The following is a 24,035-nucleotide window of genomic DNA, read 5'->3' on the forward strand; positions in this document are numbered from 1 at the left end:
AGAGGGGGAACCAAGAAGAAACAGCAAGGAAGGGTACGAGTTAAATGGAGAAACAGCAGAGAGAGAACGCGTTAAACGAGTAAGGTGAATATTTAAGAAAGCCCCACACTAACCCATCAAACTGTGCTCATTGAGGTCTTAGCAGAAGTGCGTTGCCGGCAGCCTCTGATCTTCATCAGCACCGGCTGCGCCACTCAGTGCAAACACAGCCCCTCTCCTCCCCTCCCCTCCCCTCCTCTGCCGTCCAGCCTCTCCGCTTCATTTGTTCCTTCTCATTTCACTTCACCCCTGAGCCGGAGCTTCGAGATCTTCGCACAGTTTCTCCACACCGACTCGAACTGCCTGCCGGACTGGAGGGGCACCGAAGCCGCAACTGAGCCTGAAACTGACCAGTCGAGGTTTCACCCTCAAACTGACCAGACCTTCAATTTCATCCTCAAACTGACCAGTCGAGGTTTCACCCTCAAACTGACCAGACCTTCAATTTCATCCTCAAACTGACCAGTCGAGGTTTCAGCCTCAAACTGACCAGACCTTCAATTTCATCCTGAAACTGACCAGTCGAGGTTTCAGCCTCAAACTGACCAGACCTTCAATTTCATCCTCAAACTGACCAGTCGAGGTTTCAGCCTCAAACTGACCAGACCTTCAGTTTCATCCTCAAACTGACCAGTAGAGATTTCAGCCTCAAACTGACCAGACCTTCAATTTCATCCTGAAACTGATCAGTCGAGGTTTCAGCCTCAAACTGACCAGACCTTCAATTTCATCCTCAAACTGACCAGTAGAGATTTCAGCCTCAAACTGACCAGACCTTCAGTTTCATCCTGAAACTGACCAGTCGAGGTTTCAGCCTCAAACTGACCAGACCTTCAATTTCATCCTCAAACTGACCAGTAGAGATTTCAGCCTCAAACTGACCAGACCTTCAATTTCATCCTCAAACTGACCAGTCGAGGTTTCACCCTCAAACTGACCAGACCTTCAATTTCATCCTGAAACTGACCAGTCGAGGTTTCACCCTCAAACTGACCAGACCTTCAATTTCACCTTAAAACTGACCAGAGGTGACATAAACTCCCCGAAAGGTTGGCTTAACCCATTGGTGGGAGGAGGAGAGTTGGTCGCCCAGAAGTTGTTGGGTTAAAGAGCGGGGCTGATGGGACTGGGCCCTCCTTCCTGATGAATCCGTGTTCCAGGCATGACCAGGGAAAATGAGGCATTCCGCGAGCACCCTCTCCCACAACTTGCTGCAGCTGCTCGCCATGCCCAACGCGTCCCACCTCTCCTCGGTCGACTTCTTCCAGGCCTACGGGGGCTACAACGCGTCGGCCTTCAGCAACTTCTCGCTCGACCGCCTCAGGAACTTGATCCACTCGGCCAGGTACCAGACTGACTCGCAGAACCTCACCGTCCAGGCCCTGCTGATTGTGGCTTACTCCGTCATCATCGCCATCTCCCTCTTCGGCAACCTCCTGGTGTGCCAAGTGGTGACGAAAAGTAAGATGAGCTCGGCCACCAGCCTTTTCATTGCCAACTTGGCCATCTCGGACCTGATGATTACCCTGCTCAACACGCCCTTCACTCTGGTAGGTCCTAATTCATTCACTTATTTACTGGGTTACGGCAGACAGAGTTATTTTACTGAGATCACTAAATAAGGAGCTTCCTACCTGGTTCAGCAACCATTGGGTGGATTACCTCCAGCAACAGTCAACCATAAGAGCCAAGAAAGAAAGCGTTTGCATTTATATAGCGCCTTTCAGGACCTCAGGACGCCCCAAAGTGCTTTACAGCTAATGAAGTACTTTTGAGGTGTAGTCATTATTGTAACGTAGGGAAACCTGGCAGCCAATATTGCACACAGCAAGATCCCACAAACAGCAATGAGATAAATAACCAGATGTTTTAGTGATGTTGGTTGAGGGATAAATATTGGCCAGGACACCAAGGAGAACTTCCCTTCTCTTCTTCCAATATTTCTGTGGGGTCTTTTACTTCCACCCGAGACAGCTAAACATCTCATCTGAAAGACGGCACCTCGGACAGCGCAGCACTCCCCTGGGAGTGTGGGCCTAGATTGTGTGCTCAAGTGGCAGTATTGGGTCTTGAACCTACAACCATAGTAACTTTCAGAGGTAAGAGTGCTACCCACTGAGCCACAGCCAACAGCCGACCAAGGTCCCGTAGATGGACGGTCTATTGCTTTTTGCTTTGTACTCGATTGTCCTGAATCCATTAGCCTGCCCACACTCCCTGTCTGATAGTACACTTGGGGGAATGGCCCTTTCAGTGTGTTACTGGAATGCGGTCAGCACCTCAGCATGGAGGAGGGTGAAGTGGGGAAAGGCGGGGGGTAGGTGGAAGGGTACATTTGTTGCAGGCTGTTCCCCCCCCCGACTCCAACCCCACACCCCCACCCACTCTTTCAGTTGTGGCTGAGAATGATTTAAATGTGAAACTTGAAGAGATTTGAATCTATATCTAACCCGTGCTGTACCTGCCCTGGGAGTGTTTGATGGGACAGTGTAGAGGGAGCTTTACTCTGTATCTAACCTGTGCTGTACCTGGGAGTGTTTGATGGGACAGTGTAGAGGGAGCTTTACTCTGTATCTAACCCGTGCTGTACCTGCCCTGGGAGTGTTTGATGGGACAGTGTAGAGGGAGCTTTGCTCTGTATCTAACCCGTGCTGTACCTGCCCTGGGAGTGTTTGATGGGACAGTGTAGAGGGAACTTTACTCTGTATCTAACCCGTGCTGTACCTGCCCTGATGAATGCAGAAATTTAGGTAGGAGCATTAATAACAGTCCCTCAATGGGAGAAGTTCGAAAAGAAAATCTCCACCTTGATATTTTTGAATACAGTCGGCCAGCTGGGGGCTGGAGACGGACATTAACCCTTTCCTTCACTGGTCTGCTTGTTCCAAGAACGGAGGGTTAATTCTTTGACCTGCCCCCTTTCACTGACAACAACACCTTGCATTTATATAGCGCCTTTAACGTAGAAAAATACCCCACGGTGCTTCACAGGAGCAAAATCAGAGAAGACAATGGAGGCCGAGTCATTGGCTATTAGAAAGGACGGCCAAAAACTTGGTCAAAGAGGTGTATCTTAAAAGGGGGGAGTGATACGCAGAAAGCTTTAAGGAGGGAACTGCAAAGCGTAGGGCCTAGACGGCTGAAGGCACCCCCACTAATGGTGAGACGCAGGGAGGGGGCTGCACAAGAAGCCAGGGTTGTAGGAGCGGAGAGTTCTTGGGGGGGTCGTAGGGTTTGAGGAGGTTACAGAGGTAGGGAGAGGGCGAGGCCATGGAGGGATTAAACTTGAGGATGAGAATTTTAATTTGGAGGCGTTGGGGGACTGGGAGTCAATGTAGATCAGCAGGGACAGGGTTTTGATGGGACTTAATGTGGGTCAGGATACGGGCAGCTGAGCATTGGATGAGCTGAAGGTTACAAAGGGTGGCAGATGGGAGGCCGGCCAGCAGAGCATTGGAATAGTCGAGTCTGTAGGCAACAGAGGCACGGATAAGGGTTTCAGCAGCAGATGGGTTGAGGCAGGGGCAAAGGTGAACACTATCACGGAGGTGGAATCAGGTTGTCCTTGTAATGGAGAAGATGTCTGGTCAGAAGTTCAGGTTGAGGTCATACAGGAAATTAAGGCTGTAAATCCCCTGGTTCAGCCTTAGACTGTAGCAGAGGAAGGGGATGAACTCGATGCTGAGGGCACAGAGTTTGTGGCGGGGGGGGGGGGGGGCAAGACAATTCCTTTGGTCTTCTCAATGTTAAACTTGAAGAGATTGCAACTCCTCCAACACTGAATGCTGGACAATCAGTCTGACTATTCAAGGCAGTGGAGGGGTCGAGAGAAGTGGTGGTGAGGTAGAGCTGGGTGTCGTCAACGTACATGTAGAAGCTGCCCTCGTGTCTTCACGAGGGGCAAAATGTAGATGAGGAAGAGGAGAGGACCATGGATAGATCCTTGGGGAACTGCAGGGGTGGGAAGAGAAGCCACTGCAGGTGATTCTCTGGCTACGACTGGATAGATAAGAGTAGAACCAGGCGAGGACAGTCTCACTGAGCTGGATAACAGAGGGGAAGCATTGGAGGAGGATGTTATGGTCAACTGTGTCAAAAGCTGCAGACAGGTCGAGAAGGATAAGGAGGAATACAGTCACATAGAATGTCATTTGTGACTTTGATAAGGGCTGTTTCAATACTGTTGCAGGGGCGGAAACCTGATTGGAGGGATTCAAACATGGAGTTGCAGGAAAGATGGGCACGGATTTGGGAGGTGACAACACATTCAAGGACTTTGGTGAGGAAAGGGAGGTTGGAGATTGGGAGGTAGTTTGCGAGGACAGAGGGGTCTTGGGTGGTTTTTTTTGATGAGGGGACAGTTATTTACTAAACATTAACCCTTTCACTCACCTGTTTCAATGTACAACCTGAGCCCAGCTTGAGATAGATGGGACCATGGCTTGAGGTAATGGGGACCATGGCTTGAGAGAGAGGGGACCACGACTTGAGATAGAGGGGTCCATGGCTTGAGATAATGGGGACCATGGCTTGAGATAATGGGGACCATGGCTTGAGATAATGGGGACCATGGCTTGAGATAGAGGGGACCATGACTTGAGATTATGGGGACCATGGCTTGAGATAGAGGGGACCATGGCTTGAGATAAAGGGGACCATGGCTTGAGATAGAGGGGACCATGACTTGAGATAGAGGGGACCATGGCTTGAGATAGAGGGGACCAGGGCTTGAGATAGAGGGGACCAGGGCTTGAGATCGAGGGGACCAGGGCTTGAGATAAAGGGGACCATGGCTTGAGATAGAGGGGACAATGGCTTGAGATAGAGGGGACCATGGCTTGAGATAGAGAGGACCATGGCTTGAGATAGAGGGGACCATGGCTTGAGATAGAGGGGTCCAGGGCTTGAGATAGAGGGGACCATGACTTGAGATAATGGGGACCAAGGCTTGAGATAGAGGGGATGAAACGCTACCACTCACCTTGTTGTCGTTCCATAGGTTCGCTTCGTGCACAGCACCTGGATCTTTGGAAAGACCATGTGTCACATCAGCCGATTTGTCCAGTATTGCTCTCTACATGTCTCCGCACTCACTCTGACAGCCATTGCCCTCGACAGGTACCAGGTACGTTAAGGCAGTTTCATGTATAGTGTCTTTTTTGTTTAACACCTGGAATCATTGAGATGTCTGTGTGAAGTTTCTCTCCCAATTAATTTTAATAAATCCAGTAATTTATGGGCCAGGAACCACCAAAAAAATGACCACCATTTTGTTAAAAAACCCCAACTGGTTTGGTATGTCCTTCAGGGAAGAGAACCTGCCGTCTGTACCTGGTCTGGGCTACACGTGACTCCAGTCCCCACCCCTACCCGGTCTGGCCTACACGTGACTCCAGTCCCCACCCTACCCGGCCTGGCCTAAAAGTGACTCCAGTCCCCACCCATAGCTAGTCTGGCCTACACGTGACTCCAGTCCCCACCCCTAGCTGGTCTGGCCTACACGTGACTCCAGTCCTCACCCCTACCGGTCTGGCCTACATGTGACTCCAGTCCCCACCCCTACCTAGTCTGGCCTATATGTGACTCCAGTCCCCACCCCTACCTAGTCTGGCCTACATGTGACTCCAGTCCCCACCCCTACCTAGTCTGGCCTACATGTGACTCCAGTCCCCACCCCTACCTAGTCTGGCCTACATGTGACTCCAGTCCCCACCCCTACCTAGTCTGGCCTACATGTGACTCCAGTCCCCACCCCTACCTAGTCTGGCCTACATGTGACTCCAGTCTCCAACCCCTACCCCATCTGGCCTACACGTGACTCCAGTCTCCAACCCCTACCCGGTCTGGCCTACACGTGACTCCAGTCTCCAACCCCTACCCGGCCTGGCCTACTTGTGACTCCAGTCCCCACCCAATCCTGATCTGGCCATTCCCATAATACGTGGTTGTCTCTAAACAACCTCTGAAGTGGCCTAGCAAGTCCCTAAGTTGTGCAAACAATCACCGTCCTAGAAATCCCTCCCTAACACTATTGTGGGAGCACCATCACCACAGGGACTGCAGCGGTTCAAGGAGAAGGCCTGCCGTCACCTTCTCAGGGCAACTATTGTCCACTTTCCAACAGGGACCATTGGACCACAACCAGGATGAGGATTATTGCCCTCATTTCTCTTCTCAACGCTTAACCGAGGGGCTTTGGAGTCAATGATAGCACTTTAATTGCTGACCTGAGATCAGCTAACTCAGTCCAGATAATTGGCAAAAGAACTGGGAGGGGGATGAGGAGAAATTTCTTTACGCAGGGAGTTGTGATGATCTGGAATGCGTTGCCTGAAAGGGCGGTGGAAGCAGATTCAATAGTAACTTTCAAAAAAGGGAATTGGATAAATACTTGAAAAGGAAAAATTTGCAGGGCTACGGGGAAAGAGTGGGACTAATTGGATAGCTCTTTCAGAGAGCTGGCACAGGCATGATGGGCCGAATAGCCTCATTCCAGGGCGTAAGATTTGACGAGATCAAGGATTGAACCTGGGACGTCCTGGGTTAGATGGCTTGATAACACACAGGGCAGTGCACTGAATCACTGAGGGAAAGTTTCAATTGAGAAAGTTTTGAATGTTCCAGTCACGTTAGATTATTCAGTAATTAAGCAACTCTTGTCCCGAGCAGAATCACTGGTGTAATACTGGGGGGTCTCTTAATCTCTCGGCGTGTGAGCTGAACCGCGACAATAATGTGAGTTGCAGACAGCACAGGATGTCCAGGAGCTCTGAAGGTTAAACTGGAAGATCCGTCTGTTTCATATTGCAGCGATGAGGGCTGCCAACCCTCCAGGGTTGTCCTGGAGCCTCCAGCGTTGTCCTGGAGCCTCCAGGAATGAAGGACTAATCTCCAGGACACTGCTACGAGCAACACCCGGGAGAAAAAAAATCATAGGGCATTAAAAAAGATGACGTGCTTTTTTATTAATTATCGGAGAATGGAATAAAGGCTGCTCGACCGGGCGGGGCGGTTGGAGGCCGGGGTGGGTGGTGGCCATGTGATGAAACCTCCAGGAATACGTCCAACCAGAGTTGGCAACCCTAAGCAGCATGTGCCACCAACGCATGCTGGCTGGAACACACAGAGTGCAGCCCATGGTTCACAGGCTGAATTGGACGTGAGTTTGTCCATTAGTGTTGCCGACAGGTTAAGTGGAAAAGCTACAGGAAGGGTTCCATAATCACGCAGTTGTTTGATGTTTATTTTTAGGCCTTCATGCATCCTTTAAAGCCTCGCATGTCAGTGCCAAAAGGAGTCATCTGCATCACAAGCATCTGGATCCTGGCTTCCTGTTTCTCTTTGCCTCACGCTATCTACCAGAAATTATTTCGCTTTGTGTACAGGTACGTGACAATAAAAGCCGCACAGCCCGTCAGCACAGAGCACTGGTAAGCCTCCTGCTCAACTCAACAGGGCATTGGTTTTTAGGGTTAATCTGGAGCCAACTGGGAAGACTCCCATCCCTCCCCAATGACAAGCCTATTCCTCTAAATCACTGAGCCAGGTTGGCTGGTCCATCATCAAGATCACTCTGGATTACTGAGGTGATGCATTTGGTAGATCGAATCGGGCCAGGACCTACTCCGTTAATGGTAGGGCGTTGGGGAGAGTTATAGAACAAAGAGATCTAGGAGTACAGGTTCATAGCTCCTTGAAAGTGGAGTCACAGGTGGATAGGGTGGTGAAGAAGGCATTCAGCATGCTTGGTTTCATTGGTCAGAACATTGAATACAGGAGTTGGGATGTCTTGTTGAAGTTGTTCAAGACATTAGTAAGGCCACACTTGGAATACTGTGTACAGTTCTGGTCACCCTATCATAGAAAGGATATTATTAAACTAGAAAGAGTGCAGAAAAGATTTACTAGGATGCTACCGGGACTTGATGGTTTGACTTATAGGGAGAGGTTGGATAGACTGGGACTTTTTTCCCTGGAGAGTAGGAGGTTTAGGGGTGATCTTATAGAAGTCTATAAAATAATGAGGGGCATAGATAAGGTAGATAGTCAAAATCTTTTCCGGTAGGGGAGTCTATAATGAGGGGGCATAGATTTAAGGTGAGAGGGGAGAGATACAAAAGGGTCCAGAGGGGCAATTTTTTCACTCAAAGGGTGGTGAGTGTCTGGAACGAGCTGCCAGAGGCAGTAGTAGAGCTGGGTACAATTTTGTCTTTTAAAAAGCATTTGGACAGTTACATGGGTAAGATGGGTATAGAGGGATATGGGCCAAGTGCAGGCAATTGGGTCTAGCTTAGTGGTATAAACTGGACGACATGGACATGTTGGGCCGAAGGGCCTGTTTCCATGTTGTAAACTTCTATGATTCTACTGAGGATCTGACAGTTCAGGGGTCCCATTACCAAACCTGCCAGAGAAGATTGAAATTGGTTCCAACCTCCAGGTGTGTCATCTTGAAGCCAACTTGATTCCCCAAAGAGATCCTTCCTTAGATCGAAGAACATCCTTTCTAAGATTTGAGATAATTGGCAAAAATGCCAGGGGGAAGATGAGGAGACATTTTTTTTTAACTCAGCGAGTTGTTATGATCTGGAATCATGGAAGAGGGCGGTCGAGGCAGAAACCCTCAACTCATTTAAAAAATACCTGGATGTGCACCTGAAGAGCCGAGACCCGCAGGGCTACGGACCGCCGGCGGGGACACGACGGGCCGAATGGCCTCCTTCTGTGCCGCATATTTTCTATGAATGCGCTGCCTGAAAGGGCGGTGGAAGCAGATTCAATAGTAACTTTCAAAAGGGAATTGGATAAATACTTGAAAAGGGAAAAATTTGCAGGGCTGTGGGGAAAGAGCAGGGGGAGTGGGACTAATTGGATAGCTCTTTCAAAGAGCCGGCACAGGTATGATGGACCGAATGGCCTCCTTCTGTGCTGTGCGATTCTGTGATCTCCCTGAGGGATTAGGGGGTAACGATTCCACTTCTGTACTCGCTGGCACACGGTGGAAAGTGCACTTTGGGAACTTTTGCTCCACCAGCTTGTGAGATTCCATCCGTGCATTTTAACGGAGAGAAACCTGTGGGCTGAGACTGCGTAGTTTTCCCATGTGGACTCCCAGCAATGTGTGCCAGGAACACAGAAATGGAATTTGTGCCTCTAGATGGGATGAGATGGATGGAATGGATCGAGATGGTATGGAGCAGAATAATATTCGTTGAAATAAGAGCAAATAGGATGAGATGGGATTGAATTAGAAAGGAATGGGATAGAATAGAATGGGATGAGGTAGGATTGAATTGGATTGGAATGGGATCAGATAGAATGGGATGAGGTGGGATTTAATTGGATTGGAATGGGATAAAATAGAATGGGATGAAGTGGGATTGAATTGGATTGGAATGGGAGCCGATAGAATGGGATGAGGTGGGATTTAATTGGATTGGAATGGGATAAAATAGAAGGGATGAAGTGGGATTTAATTGGATTGGAATGGGATCAGATAGAATGGGATGAGGTGGGATTGAATTGCAATGGAATGGGATAAGATAGAATGGGATGAAGTGGGATTGAATTGGAATAGAATTGCAATGCAGTGGAATGGGATAAGATAGAATGGGATGAGGTGGGATTTAATTGCAATGCAGTGGAATGGGATAAGATAGAATGGGATGAGGTGGGATTGAATTGCAATGCAGTGGAATGGGATAAGATAGAATGGGATGAGGTGAGTTGGAATGGAATGAGATGGGGTGAATGTGATGAGGTGACATGGAGCGTCATGGAATAGGATGGAATGGGATGAGATACGTGGAATGGTATGAGATGAAATGGAATTGATTGAGGCAAGATGGGATGAGCTGTGATGGGATGTAATGGGATGAGTTGGAATAGAATGGAATGGAATGGGGTGAGTTGAGATCATGGTGGGAAATCATCACCTTATTACTGGTGCAAGGGACCAAATTACTCTTATATTAAATCATAGGCCCAGGCAGGGTCAGGATAATGTTACATTGGGTTTTTCAGCTCATGTGCTGTGACACTTAAATAAACATTAACCTTATAACATATTTTTTTATTATTATTCGCTCATGGGATGTGGGCGTCGCTGGCGAGGCCGGCATTTATTGCCCATCCCTAATTGCCCTTGAGAAAGTGGTGGTGAGCCGCCTCCTTGAACAACTGAGTGGCTTGCTCGGCCATTTCAGAGGGCGATTAAGAATCAACCACATCGCTGTGGGTCTGGAGTCACAAATAGGCCAGACCGGGTAAGGACGGCAGGTTTCCTTCCCTAAAGGACATTAGTGAACCATATGGGATTTTATGACAATTCGGTAGTTTCATGGCCATCGTTACTGATACTAGTTTTTTTTTTATTCCAGATTTTTATTTTAATTAATTGAATTTAAATTCCCCAGCTGCAGTGGCGGGATTTGAACTCTGATATTTACCTTGACTGAATGAAATATAAGGTATTAGTGAGACTGCACCTGGAATACTGCATACAGTTTTGGTCTCCATACTTAAGAAAAGACATACTTGCTCTCGAGGCAGTACAAAGAAGGTTCACTCGGTTAATCCCGGGGATGAGGGGGCGGACATATGAGGAGAGGTTGAGTAGATTGGGACTCTACTCATTGGAGTTCAGAAGAATGAGAGGCGATCTTATTGAAACATATAAGATTGTGAAGGGGCTTGATCGGGTGGATGCGGTAAGGATGTTCCCAAGGATGGGTGAAACTAGAACGAGGGGGCATAATCTTAGAATAAGAGGCTGCTCTTTCAAAACTGAGATGAGGAGAAACTTCTTCACTCAGAGGGTGGTAGGTCTGTGGAATTTGCTGCCCCAGGAAGCTGTGGAAGCTACATCATTGAATAAATTTAAAACAGAAATAGACAGTTTCCTGGAAGTAAAGGGAATTAGGGGTTACGGGGAGCGGGCAGGAAATTGGACATGAATTTAGATTTGAGGTTAGGACCAGATCAGCCATGATCTTATTGAATGGCGGAGCAGGCTCGAGGGGCCGATTGGCCTATACTTGCTCCTATTTCTTATGTTCTTATGTTCTTATGAAATGTCTCAAGCTCTATTATAAATGAACATTTGAGAAATTTAACACTTCACTTGTACTTTTCTCCCTCCTTTTCTCCAGACCTCTCGATTCTGCCACCATCTTTCTTTTTTAAAATGTTACATTTTCCAACTCTCCTGATGGTCAAAATCCTCCGGAGCCCCCTTTTTCCTCTTCGGCCCTTCTTCTGTCATCCAGTTTGTTGCTGGAAGCAACATCATTAAAAAAAAATTAAGCCCAAAGAGTGATAGCTTGAGGCTGCATCCAAGGCCAACCTTTGACTAGAAGGTTGTGTCCAAAGCAGGGACTGGTCCCGCCAACAAGTAAGCACTCGGGGAGGTTACTAATCTGTGCTGCTCTTGTTCTAGGTGTTTGCTGTAATTGGTGGTGCGGGAGATTGGATATTTAAACCCTCTAATTGGAAGCAATCACTGTTTTTTTTGTACATGTGACTAGAAACTAGGCCATTCAGAGCCAAGTGCTGCTGAAGTGGAATCATTCTCCGCATTTCAATTACAGTGGGCTTTATGAACGGGACAGTGGAGTTGATTGCAGGAGATGGTGAGTGAAAATGATACCTTTCATTTTACTCTACGGCCGCTTCTGGAATGTGAAGTGTAGCCAGCCGCCTCAGTGGGAGACTAGGATTCAGTCCTCCACCTTCTGCAGTCAGGAGTCTGCACAACCCGAGCACGCCCAGAGGGGTGACCGCGGGCCGAGATGCTCGAAGAGGTTGAATTCCTCGAAAGAGATGCTGTGGTACAGGGTCTCGGTGAGTGGGGAACATTCCCATCCCTCCGCAAAATGGCCGTTCCTCATGGCAGGTATTTTGGAACTGGTCGCATCCCATTTAAGTGCTGCGTCTATCCGAATCCAACAAGGTCTGTACTGGACCAAGGACGTTCCAAGATAATGGGCCGGACCCCGCATCTCGCGGCGTGCCCCGTTAGTTAAACTTTATCCTTACGCCCTTTGGCTCAAATTTCTCTTTTTGCGCCGTAAAATGCTGGAAGTCCGAGCTGATTAACCAGGGCAGAGGAGCACCTGGGACCTTAGTGAACGACGGGACCAACATAAGAACATGAGAGACCAAACGCAGATTGAGTGATCGCTTCACTGAGCGCCTCCGCCCTGACCTGCCGGCCCTGCCATTTTAATTCCCCGTCCCACTCCCACTCTGACCTCTCTGTCCTCGGCCTCTTACACTGTTCCAATGAAGCTCAATGGAAGCTCGAGGAACAGCACCTCGTCTTTCGTTTAGGCTCTTTACAACCTTCCGGACTTAACGTTGATTTCAATAACTTCCGATCATAACCACTGCTCCCATTTTTTCAGACAGTAGATGCTGGTAATGGTTCTGCTGTTGCCGTTTACAGCTCCTCTAGACCCATCTTTTATTCCTTTACCTGTCCCATTCCCACCCTCCTTGCCTTGCACCATCATCCCCTTGTGTCATTTAATCACTCCTGCCCTCCACCCTATCACCGACCTTCCCTTTTGTTCTCTCCTCCCCTCCCCTTCCTCCCCACTCCCCCTTCCCCTGGCTCTGTACTTGCTTAAAAATGTTAACTCTTTAAAACATCTTCCAGTTCTGACGAAGGGTCATCGACCTGAAACGTCACCTCTGTTTCTTTCTCCACGGATGCTGCTTCACTTGCTGAGCTTCTCCAGCATTTTCTGTTTTCGTTTCAGATTTCCAGCATCCGCAGTGTTTTGCTTCCAAGTCACACACCATCCCGACTTGGAAATATATCGGCCGTTCCTTCATTGTCGCTGGCTCAAAATCCTGGAACTCCCTTCCTAACAGCATTGTGGGAGAACCGTCACCACACGGACTGCAGCGGTTCAAGAAGGCGGCTCACCACCACCTTCTCGAGGGTAATTAGGGATGGGCAATAAATGCCGGCCTTGCCAGCGATGCCCACATCCCGTGAACGAATAAAAAAAAAAATAGGAGCGGGAGTTGGCCATACGGCCCCTCGAGCCTGTTCCGTTATCCAATGAGATCATGGCTGACCTTCGACCTCAACTCCACTTTCCCGCCCGATCCCCGTATCCCTCGATTCCCCGAGTGTCCAAAAATCTATCGATCTCAGTCTTGAATCAATGGTGTATCTCCTCAACCATTGAGATTTAAGGATTGAGAAAGAAACAGAGGAACGACAGAGAAGTAAATCGGGTGAATTAGAGTCAGATCAGGCACAGAACGAGAAATAAAGAGAGGGAAAGAAAGATTGGATTCAGAGAGAGAGAGAAAAGAGACAGAAAGGAAAAGTAAGAAAATAAGCCTTTGTGAATCTCCAGCAAGATTCACAAGTCACGGAGTATTTCTTAATCCCCTGAATCTGCAGGCCGCTTTGCACATTAATAACGGCGTGTGTCGTTAACAAGGCCGGGCTCCATTACAGCCATCATTCTCATTAGGTGGGAAGGAGTGTCTTTATGTCGAGGGTGGTTGGTGCATGGAATGCTTAGTAGGTCCCCTGAGCACTTGAGGCGGAGACCATTGCAGCTTTTAAGGGAAAACTGGATAAATATTTGAAATAGAGGAAGATACGGGACGAGAGCAAGGCAGTGGGATTAGTTTTGGATTGCTCTAGCATGAACTGGCACAGACACGATGGGCTGAATGGCCTCTTTCTTTGCTGTAAGTTTCTATGGGTGAGCCGAGACGGTGCAGATCAGCAGACCGTTTGTTATGTGCGTGTTGGGACGGGTAACCATGGCGATGCTCCAATACTGGTCCCGGCCTCCCCAACGCGTCTACTTTCTAGCTGAGGCCGTTCAACAGAAATCGAGGACCAACCATCCAGGCTGATCTTTTTCTTTCCCTTTCCCAGACCAGCTCAGTCAGCATTGGTGAGGAGTCGAATCGGGGAGCTTCTGGTCTGTATGATTGAGTAGCACGCAGCGTGTGCGTTTAATCCCTGAGCCATTTTAACTCTTTACATCGTTGGCGCAAGGGCAGCAGGGGACACCAAGACCTCCAGGTTCCCGTCCAAGTAGACACCATCCCGACTTGGACGTATATCGGCCGTTCCTTCATCGCCGCCGGGTCAAAATCCTGGCACTTCCAACCTTCACCCACTGCAGCAGTTCAAGATGAAGGAGGCGGGGTGGATGAGGTGAAATGGGAATTCAATTGAAGACATTCAAGGCTGAGTTAGACAAATTTTTGATCAGCGAGGGAGTCAAAGGATTATGGGGGAAAGGGCGGGGAGGTAAAAATCAGATCAGCCACGATCTCATGAGATGGCGGAATAGGCTCGAGGGGCCGAATGGCACGAAGAGCTCCTTAAACCTGTCTTCTTCTTACAATCGACAGGCTTTCAGGACCCGAGCTCAGTGTCACTAACCACTAACCCTGTTTTACCACATCATCTCCCTTAACCCTTTCCAACCTTGGGGCTGCCCTATAACGACAATAAATTGCATTTATATAGCGCCTTTAACGTAGTAAAACGTCCCAAGGCGCTTCACAGGAGCGATTATCAAAACAAATTTGACACCGAGCCACATAAGGAGATATTAGGACAGGTGACCAAAAGCTTGGTCAAAGAGGTAGGTTTTAAGGAGCGTCTTAAAGGAGGAGAGAGAGCCGGAGAGGTTTAGGGAGGGAATTCCAGAGCTTAGGGCCCAGGCAGCTGAAGGCACGGCCGCCAATGGTGGAGCGATGAAAATCAGGAATGCGCGAGAGGCCAGAATTGGAGGAGCGCAGAGATCTCGGAGGGTTGTAGGGGCTGGAGGAGGTTACAGAGATAGGGAGGAGGGGCGAGGCCACGGAGGGATTTGAACACGAGGATGAGAATTTTAAAATCGAGGCGTTCCCGGACCGGGAGCCAATGTAGGTCAGCGAGCACAGGGGGTGATGGGTGAACGGGACTCGGTGCGAGTTAGGATACGGGGCTCAAGTTTATGGAGGGTGGTAGATGGGAGGCCGGCCAGGAGAGCATTGGAACAGTCAATGGCCCTTCACCTGAGGCAACTCAATACGTGAAATAAACGTAACTCATGGTGAAGGTTCCCATGGCAACTGTGTCAGCCCCACCCCTCGGAGAGGATTTTGATTGCTCATATTACAGATCTCTCACAAAAGTGGACAGAACATTTCTAATGTAGCCAATGGAATGCCCTCAAAAGCTCTTTGTTTGTTTTCTTTGATGTCCGTCTGGAACAAGCTCTCAAGTACCTGCCAGTTTGAGTGCGTTTCATCTCAATGACTTGTATTTGTTGATGTAAAAATAACTCACGCAAGTGGGCAAGTGTTTCGTTCGATTGAGGAGCGTGTTGAAGAACTGAGCTCAGTGATCTGCCGCTCACCCACAGGTCAATTATAATTCGAAAATGCTCCGCCATTTCACTTTGAAGCTGGGCATTGTGTCCAGAGGGAACTCACTGGACAACATCAGGTTCAGTGTGTGCTACAAACCCCCCACTCCCAGCAGGGTCAGTGTGCTACAAACCCCCCACTCCCAGCAGGGTCAGTGTGCTACAAACCCCCCACTCCCAGCAGGGTCAGTGTGTGCTACAAACCCCCCACTCCCAGCAGGGTCAGTGTGTACTACAAACCCCCCACTCCCAGCAGGGTCAGTGTGTACTACAAACCCCCCCACTCCCAGCAGGGTCAGTGTGCTACAAACCCCCCACTCCCAGCAGGTTCAGTGTGTGCTACAAACCGCCCCACTCCCAGCAGGGTCAGTGTGCTACAAACCGCCCCACTCCCAGCAGGTTCAGTGTGCTACAAACCCCCCCACTCCCAGCAGGGTCAGTGTGCTACAAACCCCCCACTCCCAGCAGGTTCAGTGTGTGCTACAAACCCCCCACTCCCAGCAGGGTCAGTGTGCTACAAACCCCCCCACTCCCAGCAGGGTCAGTGTGCTACAAACCCCCCCACTCCCAGCAGGGTCAGTGTGCTACAAACCCCCCCACTCCCAGCAGGGTCAGTGTGCTACAAACCCTCCACTCCCAGCAGGGTCAGCGTGTGCTACAAACCCTCCACTCCCAGCAGGGTCAGTGTGCTACAAACCCCCCCACTCCCAGCAGGGTCAGTGTGCTACAAACCCTCCACTCCCAGCAGGGTCAGCGTGTGCTACAAACCCTCCACTCCCAGCAGGGTCAGCGTGTGCTACAAACCCCCCACTCCCAGCAGGGTCAGTGTGCTACAAACCCCCCACTCCCAGCAGGGTCAGTGTGTACTACAAACCCCCCACTCCCAGCAGGGTCAGTGTGTGCTACAAACCCCCCACTCCCAGCAGGGTCAGCGTGTGCTACAAACCCCCCACTCCCAGCAGGGTCAGTGTGCTACAAACCCCCCCACTCCCAGCAGGGTCAGTGTGCTACAAACCCCCCACTCCCAGCAGGGTCAGTGTGCTACAAACCCTCCACTCCCAGCAGGGTCAGTGTGCTACAAACCCCCCCACTCCCAGCAGGGTCAGCGTGTGCTACAAACCCCCCACTCCCAGCAGGGTCAGTGTGTACTACAAACCCCCCACTCCCAGCAGGGTCAGTGTGCTACAAACCCCCCCACTCCCAGCAGGGTCAGTGTGCTACAAACCCCCCACTCCCAGCAGGGTCAGTGTGCTACAAACCCTCCACTCCCAGCAGGGTCAGTGTGCTACAAACCCCCCCACTCCCAGCAGGGTCAGCGTGTGCTACAAACCCCCCACTCCCAGCAGGGTCAGTGCGCTACAAACCCCCCCACTCCCAGCAGGGTCAGCGTGTGCTACAAACCCCCCACTCCCAGCAGGGTCAGTGTGCTACAAACCCCCCCACTCCCAGCAGGGTCAGTGTGCTACAAACCCCCCCACTCCCAGCAGGGTCAGCGTGTGCTACAAACCCCCCACTCCCAGCAGGGTCAGTGTGTGCTACAAACCCCCCACTCCCAGCAGGGTCAGTGTGCTACAAACCCCCCACTCCCAGCAGGGTCAGCGTGTGCTACAAACCCCCCCACTCCCAGCAGGGTCAGCGTGTGCTACAAACCCCCCACTCCCAGCAGGATCAGTGTGTTCTACAAACCCCCTCCCAGCAGGGTCAGTGTGTACTACAAATCCCCTCCCAGCAGGGTCAGTGTGTACTACAAACCTCCTCCCAGTAGGGTCAGTGTGTACTACAAATCCCCTCCCAGCAGGATCAGTGTGTAGTACAAACCCCCCTCCCAGCAGGGTCAGTGTGTTCTACAAACCTCCTCCCAGCAGGGTCAGTGTATACTACAAATCCCCTCCCAGCAGGGTCAGTGTGTTCTACAAACCCCCTCCCAGCAGGGTCAGTGTGTACTACAAATCCCCTCCCAGCAGGGTCAGTGTGTTCTACGAACCCCCCTCCCAGCAGGATCAGTGTGTTCTACAAACCCCCTCCCAGCAGGGTCAGTGTGCTACAAACCCCCCACTCCCAGCAGGTTCAGTGTGTGCTACAAACCCCCCACTCCCAGCAGGGTCAGTGTGCTACAAACCCCCCCACTCCCAGCAGGGTCAGTGTGTGCTACAAACCCTCCACTCCCAGCAGGGTCAGCGTGTGCTACAAACCCTCCACTCCCAGCAGGGTCAGCGTGTGCTACAAACCCCCCACTCCCAGCAGGGTCAGTGTGCTACAAACCCCCCACTCCCAGCAGGGTCAGTGTGTACTACAAACCCCCCTCTCCCAGCAGGGTCAGTGTGTGCTACAAACCCCCCACTCCCAGCAGGGTCAGCGTGTGCTACAAACCCCCCACTCCCAGCAGGGTCAGTGTGCTACAAACCCCCCCACTCCCAGCAGGGTCAGTGTGCTACAAACCCCCCACTCCCAGCAGGGTCAGTGTGCTACAAACCCTCCACTCCCAGCAGGGTCAGTGTGCTACAAACCCCCCCACTCCCAGCAGGGTCAGCGTGTGCTACAAACCCCCCACTCCCAGCAGGGTCAGTGTGCTACAAACCCCCCCACTCCCAGCAGGGTCAGCGTGTGCTACAAACCCCCCACTCCCAGCAGGGTCAGTGTGCTACAAACCCCCCCACTCCCAGCAGGGTCAGTGTGCTACAAACCCCCCCACTCCCAGCAGGGTCAGCGTGTGCTACAAACCCCCCACTCCCAGCAGGGTCAGTGTGTGCTACAAACCCCCCACTCCCAGCAGGGTCAGTGTGCTACAAACCCCCCACTCCCAGCAGGTTCAGCGTGTGCTACAAACCCCCCACTCCCAGCAGGGTCAGTGTGTGCTACAAACCCCCCACTCCCAGCAGGGTCAGCGTGTGCTACAAACCCCCCCACTCCCAGCAGGGTCAGCGTGTGCTACAAACCCCCCACTCCCAGCAGGATCAGTGTGTTCTACAAACCCCCTCCCAGCAGGGTCAGTGTGTACTACAAATCCCCTCCCAGCAGGGTCAGTGTGTACTACAAACCTCCTCCCAGTAGGGTCAGTGTGTACTACAAATCCCCTCCCAGCAGGATCAGTGTGTAGTACAAACCCCCCTCCCAGCAGGGTCAGTGTGTTCTACAAACCTCCTCCCAGCAGGGTCAGTGTATACTACAAATCCCCTCCCAGCAGGGTCAGTGTGTACTACAAACCCCACTCCCAGCAGGATCAGTGTGTTCTACAAACCCCCTCCCAGCAGGGTCAGTGTGTACTACAAATCCCCTCCCAGCAGGGTCAGTGTGTTCTACGAACCCCCCTCCCAGCAGGATCAGTGTGTTCTACAAACCCCCTCCCAGCAGGGTCAGTGTGTACTACAAATCCCCTCCCAGCAGGATCAGTGTGTACTACAAACCTCCTCCCAGCAGGGTCAGTGTGTACTACAAACCCCCCCTCCCAGCAGGGTCAGTGTGTACTACAAATCCCCTCCCAGCAGGGTCAGTGTGTACTACAAATCCCCTCCCAGCAGGGTCAGTGTGTACTACAAATCCCCTCCCAGCAGGATCAGTGTGTACTACAAACCCCCCTCCCAGCAGGATCAGTGTGTTCTACAAACCCCCTCCCAGCAGGGTCAGTGTGTACTACAAACCTCCTCCCAGCAGGATCAGTGTGTTCTACAAACCCCCTCCCAGCAGGGTCAGTGTGTACTACAAATCCCCTCCCAGCAGGGTCAGTGTGTACTACAAACCCCCCCTCCCAGCAGGGTCAGTGTGTACTTCAAATCCCCTCCCAGCAGGATCAATGTGTACTACAAACCCCCCTCCCAGCAGGATCAGTGTGTTCTACAAACCCCCTCCCAGCAGGGTCAGTGTGTACTACAAACCTCCTCCCAGCAGGATCAGTGTGTACTACAAACCTCCTCCCAGCAGGGTCAGTGTGTACTACAAATCCCCTCCCAGCAGGGTCAGTGTGTACTGCAAACCCCCCTCCCAGCAGGATCAGTGTGTTCTACAAACCCCCTCCCAGCAGGGTCAGTGTGTACTACAAATCCCCTCCCAGCAGGATCAGTGTGTACTACAAACCCTCCTCCCAGCAGGGTCAGTGTGTACTACAAATCCCCTCCCAGCAGGGTCAGTGTGTACGACAAACCCCCCTCCCAGCAGGATCAGTGTGTTCTACAAACCCCCTCCCAGCAGAGTCAGTGTGTACTACAAATCCCCTCCCAGCAGGGTCAGTGTGTACTACAAACCTCCTCCCAGTAGGGTCAGTGTGTACTACAAACCCCCCTCCCAGCAGGGTCAGTGTGTACTACAAATCCCCTCCCAGCAGGGTCAGTGTGTACTACAAACCTCCTCCCAGTTGGGTCAGTGTGTACTACAAACCCCCCTCCCAGCAGGATCAGTGTGTTCTACAAACCCCCTCCCAGCAGGATCAGTGTGTTCTACAAACCCCCTCCCAGCAGGGTCAGTGTGTTCTACAAACCCCCTTTTAATCAAGCAAATAATCTGGATCTGCCTTGACTCAGTGGGTAGCACACTTGGTGCTGAGTCAGAATGTTGTGGTTTCTAGCCCCACACTTGATACTGCCGCGCTCCCCGTGCAGTACTGAGGGAGTGCTGCACTGTCAGAAGCTGCTGCCTTTTGGATGAGACATTAAACCGAGGCCCCGTCTGCCCTCCCAGCGAGATGTAGATAGATCCCATGGCACTGTGCAAACAAAGAGCTTGGGAGTTCTCCCCGGTGTCCTGGCCAACATGTATCCCTCAACCAGCATCGCTAAGGTGGTTTATCTGGTCATTTATCTCATTGCTGTTTGTGGGATCTTGCTGTGCGCAAATTGGCTGCTGCATTTGCTTATATTTCAACTTTAACAGTATTTAATTGACTGTAAAGCGCTTTGGGACATCCTGAGGGAGTGAAAGGCAAGATTTCAATGCAAGTCCTTTCTGTACTGGCCTCTAGGTTTCTCAATTATGAATTAATCCATTCCATTGACCCCATACACGATTATAAATTCCTATGGATTGGTAATGGAAGGAAGCTACAAATATTGTTATCCACTATATTGCTCCTTTGTCATTGCAGGGAAACAGCTATCAGGAGCCTTTGTGTCCCTGCGTTTCCACAGCCCTCTGACGTGTTCTGGAAGTACTTAGACCTGGCCACCTTTGGCCTACTCTATGCTCTGCCGCTGTTGGCGATCACCATTGTCTACACTGCGGTGGCCAAGAGGCTCTGGTCGCGAAATGCCGTCGGGGACATCACGATGGAGCAATACATCGCCCACCGCCGCCAGAAGAAGAAGACCATCAAGATGATGATGCTGGTGGTGGTGGTCTTTGCGGTTTGCTGGTTCCCCCTCAACTGCTACGTGGTCCTCATCTCCAGCCAGCTCATTCGGACCAGCAATGCCCTGTACTTCACCTTCCATTGGCTCGCGATGAGCAGCACCTGCTACAACCCCTTCATCTACTGTTGGTTGAACAACAAGTTCCGCACAGAATTCAAGACCCTCCTCAGCTGGTGCTGGAGAGCAAAGAGCTCAGAAGGCAAGATGGCACCCATTGTCTCCGGCAGGGCCAGTAGGAGGGCTTGGCCGGAGGACCAGGCCTGTTACAATCCTCGCCCCCCTATCGCAGAAAGGAGATCTGAATTGCCTGTGCTGGGAGATAACGATGGAGATGTAAGTATATATTTAACCTACTAGCACATTTCCCGTGGTTTTGCACGGTTAGTTGATAAATAGTTTTTTTTATGATATAGAAGATGGCAACAGAGTTGGGAGAGAGACTTCAGGAACTCCCTCCACAGTGCCACCTACTGGCCAGAGCCTGCAACAACACCGTTACAGGCAACTGTTTACACACAAAGATTTCCATTCTAAATGTTTACATAGACAGTGTTGAATGTGTTGGCATGTAAGAAAGATCAAAAGTCATGACGACAGGAAGTGGGACAGGAGGTGAGCACTGCACAAGAATAAATATAGATAGATATAAGATTACATAGAATGCACAGCACAGAAACAGGCCATTCGGCCCAACTGGTCTGTGCTGGTGTTTATGCCCCACACGGGCCTCCTCCCTCCCTACTTCATCTAAACCGATCAGCATATCCTTCTATTCCTTTCTCCCTCATGTGCTTATCTAGTTTCCCCTTAAATGAATCTACACTATTCGCCTCAACTGCTCCTTGTGGTAGCAAGTTCCACATTCTCACCACTCTCTGGGTAAAGAAGCTTCCTCAGAATTCCCTATTGGATTTATTAGTGACTATCTTATATTTATGGCCCCTAGTTCTGCTCTCCCCCCGCAAGTGGAAACATCTTCTCTACGTCAACCCTACCAAACCCCATCATAATTTTAAAGACCTCCATCAGGTCTAGAGAAAAGAGCCCCAGCCTGTTCAGCCTTTCCTGATGGTTATAACCTCTCAGTTCTGATATCGTCCTTGTAAATGTTTATTGCACCTTCTCCCGTGCCTCTATATCCTTTTTGTAATACGGAGACCAGAACTGTGCCCAGTAGTCTAAGCGTGGTCTAACCAAGATTCTAGACGTAGAATAATGAGAGTCCGGAGGAGTGGACTATTCGGGTTAATTCTACCCAGCCCTGCTCCCAGTAGGGAGCTGCGTTCTTAGGGGGCACAGATCGGAGAATTAGGGCTACAATGAGTGCCGCATTGTTGTGGGTGTGCCGCAGTGCTAAGGGAATGCCGCAGTGTTGGAGTGCTGCAGTGTTGTGGGAGTACTGCAGTGCAGTGCTGAAAGAATTCCACATTGTCAGAGATGTCATCCTTTGAATGAGATCTCAGAAGGGTACGGTAGCGTAGTGGTTATGTTACTGGGCTAGTAATCCCGAGGCCTGGACTAAAATCCAGAGTCACGAGTTCAAATCCTGCCACGGCAGCTGGCAAATTAAAAAATTCAATTAATTAAATAAAAATCTGGAATTAAAATACTAGTAATGATAGCCATGAAACTACCGGATTGTTGTAAAAACCCATCTGGTTCACTAATGTCCTTTAGGGAAGGAAACTCTGCCGTCCTTACCCGGTCTGGCCTATATGTGACTCCAGACCCACAACAATGTGGTTGATTCTTAATTGCCCTCTTAGGGATGGGCAATAAATGCTGGCCTTGCCAGCGACGCCCACATCCCGTGAACGAATTTAAAAAAAAGAATGAGATGTTAAACTGAGGCCCGGTCTGCCTGTTCAGTTGGATGTTAAAAAGCTGTAATCGGGCGACAGAGGACCAGTAATCTGGAATGATGAGAGCTGAAGGGCTTCTTCTCCCAAACTCACCCGATTGTCTTTCTCTCACAGGCAAATACATTGGACCCCAGTAACCTGTGAAGACCACGTTCAAACACCAAAGCAACAGATACATCAGTAACTCCCAGAAATGAGAGCCAGACTTTGGCAAACCCACCTCAAGCCACCAGGATATGTATGAAGCAAAGATCCATGCGAAGCCCAAGTCCACCCAAGATTTGAACACCATTTCTGGCACCTCCCTCACGCTCCAGGAGAGGCGAAGCCTTGGCGTCTGATTGGTGACCCACTCTCTCACCTCTAGCCACCAATCTCACTCTGTCATAATCTTTGTTGTGTTTATTGATACGATGCTCGTTGCTAATTGTGCTTTCCTTCCATGTTCGTCATAAGCTGCAGGAAAGTCCAAACTACGCAATCTTCTCCTTCCCGCATCCTCACTGTGTTGAAATCGGGTCTCCCCCGATGGACTATACAGGCTGAACAATGCTTTAGACAAGGAGTTACATCAACTGAACACAGGGGAGTGAGAACCAATGACAATGTAACTTTTCTCAGCATCGCACTGAGGCGTCACCTTGGTGGATCGAGCTCAGGCCCGGGAATGGACAATCTGATAGCTCGGAGGCCTGAGTGCTACCAAAAGAGCCAGATTGGAGAGGAGGAGACCTTTTTTATGCAGCGAGTTGTTCTGATCTGGAACGCACTGCCTGAAAGGGCGGTGGAAGCAGATTCAATCATAACTTTCAAAAGGGAATTGGATAAATACTTGAAGGGGAAAAATGTGTAGGGCTATGGGGGAAAGAGCAGGGGGGAGAGTGGGCCTAATTGGATAGCTCTTTCGAAGAGCCGACACAGGCACAATGGACCGAATGGCCTCCTTCTGTGCTCTATGATTCTATGATTCAAACTGAGCCAAACTGACGCAACAATTGGGACCTGTCCCTCGTTGTGGATCTCAGCTTCTGTGACCCAGTCACAGAGCAGTGGTAAAGGAGGTGTTTCACTCCCTGCGATACCCTGCCCCATCCCAGTGCTGAGAATGTGGAACTTGGAGTGATTGGGGCGAATAGCAGATGCCCTTAAGGGGAAGCTAGATAAACACATGAGGGAGAAAGGAATAGAAGGATATGTTACATAGAGTTACATAGAATGTACAGCACAGAAACAGGCCATTCAGCCCAACTGGTCCATGCCGGTGTTTATGCTCCACACGAGCCTCCTCCCACCCTTCTCCATCTCACCCTATCATCATATGGAACTCTCTTCTGCAAACGGCAATTGATACTAGCTCAATTGCTAAATTTAAATCTGAGATAGATAGCTTTTTGGCA

The 24,035-nt window shown here is 50.4% G+C and overlaps 1 protein-coding gene across 1 annotated transcript; it reads left to right on the forward strand.

The window, feature by feature from the left end:
* The first annotated feature begins 1,214 nt into the window (after positions 1-1,214).
* On the forward strand, positions 1,215-22,782 carry LOC137302309 (G-protein coupled receptor 83-like). The gene is made up of 5 exons (XM_067971949.1): positions 1,215-1,589; positions 5,039-5,164; positions 7,291-7,424; positions 20,512-21,109; positions 22,753-22,782. The coding sequence occupies exons 1-5, from the start codon at positions 1,215-1,217 to the stop codon at positions 22,780-22,782; spliced, it is 1,263 nt and encodes a 420-aa protein (XP_067828050.1).
* Positions 22,783-24,035: the final 1,253 nt, after the last annotated feature.

Source organism: Heptranchias perlo, chromosome 35 (genome assembly GCF_035084215.1).
Source record: "Heptranchias perlo isolate sHepPer1 chromosome 35, sHepPer1.hap1, whole genome shotgun sequence".
Lineage (NCBI taxonomy): Eukaryota > Metazoa > Chordata > Chondrichthyes > Hexanchiformes > Hexanchidae > Heptranchias > Heptranchias perlo.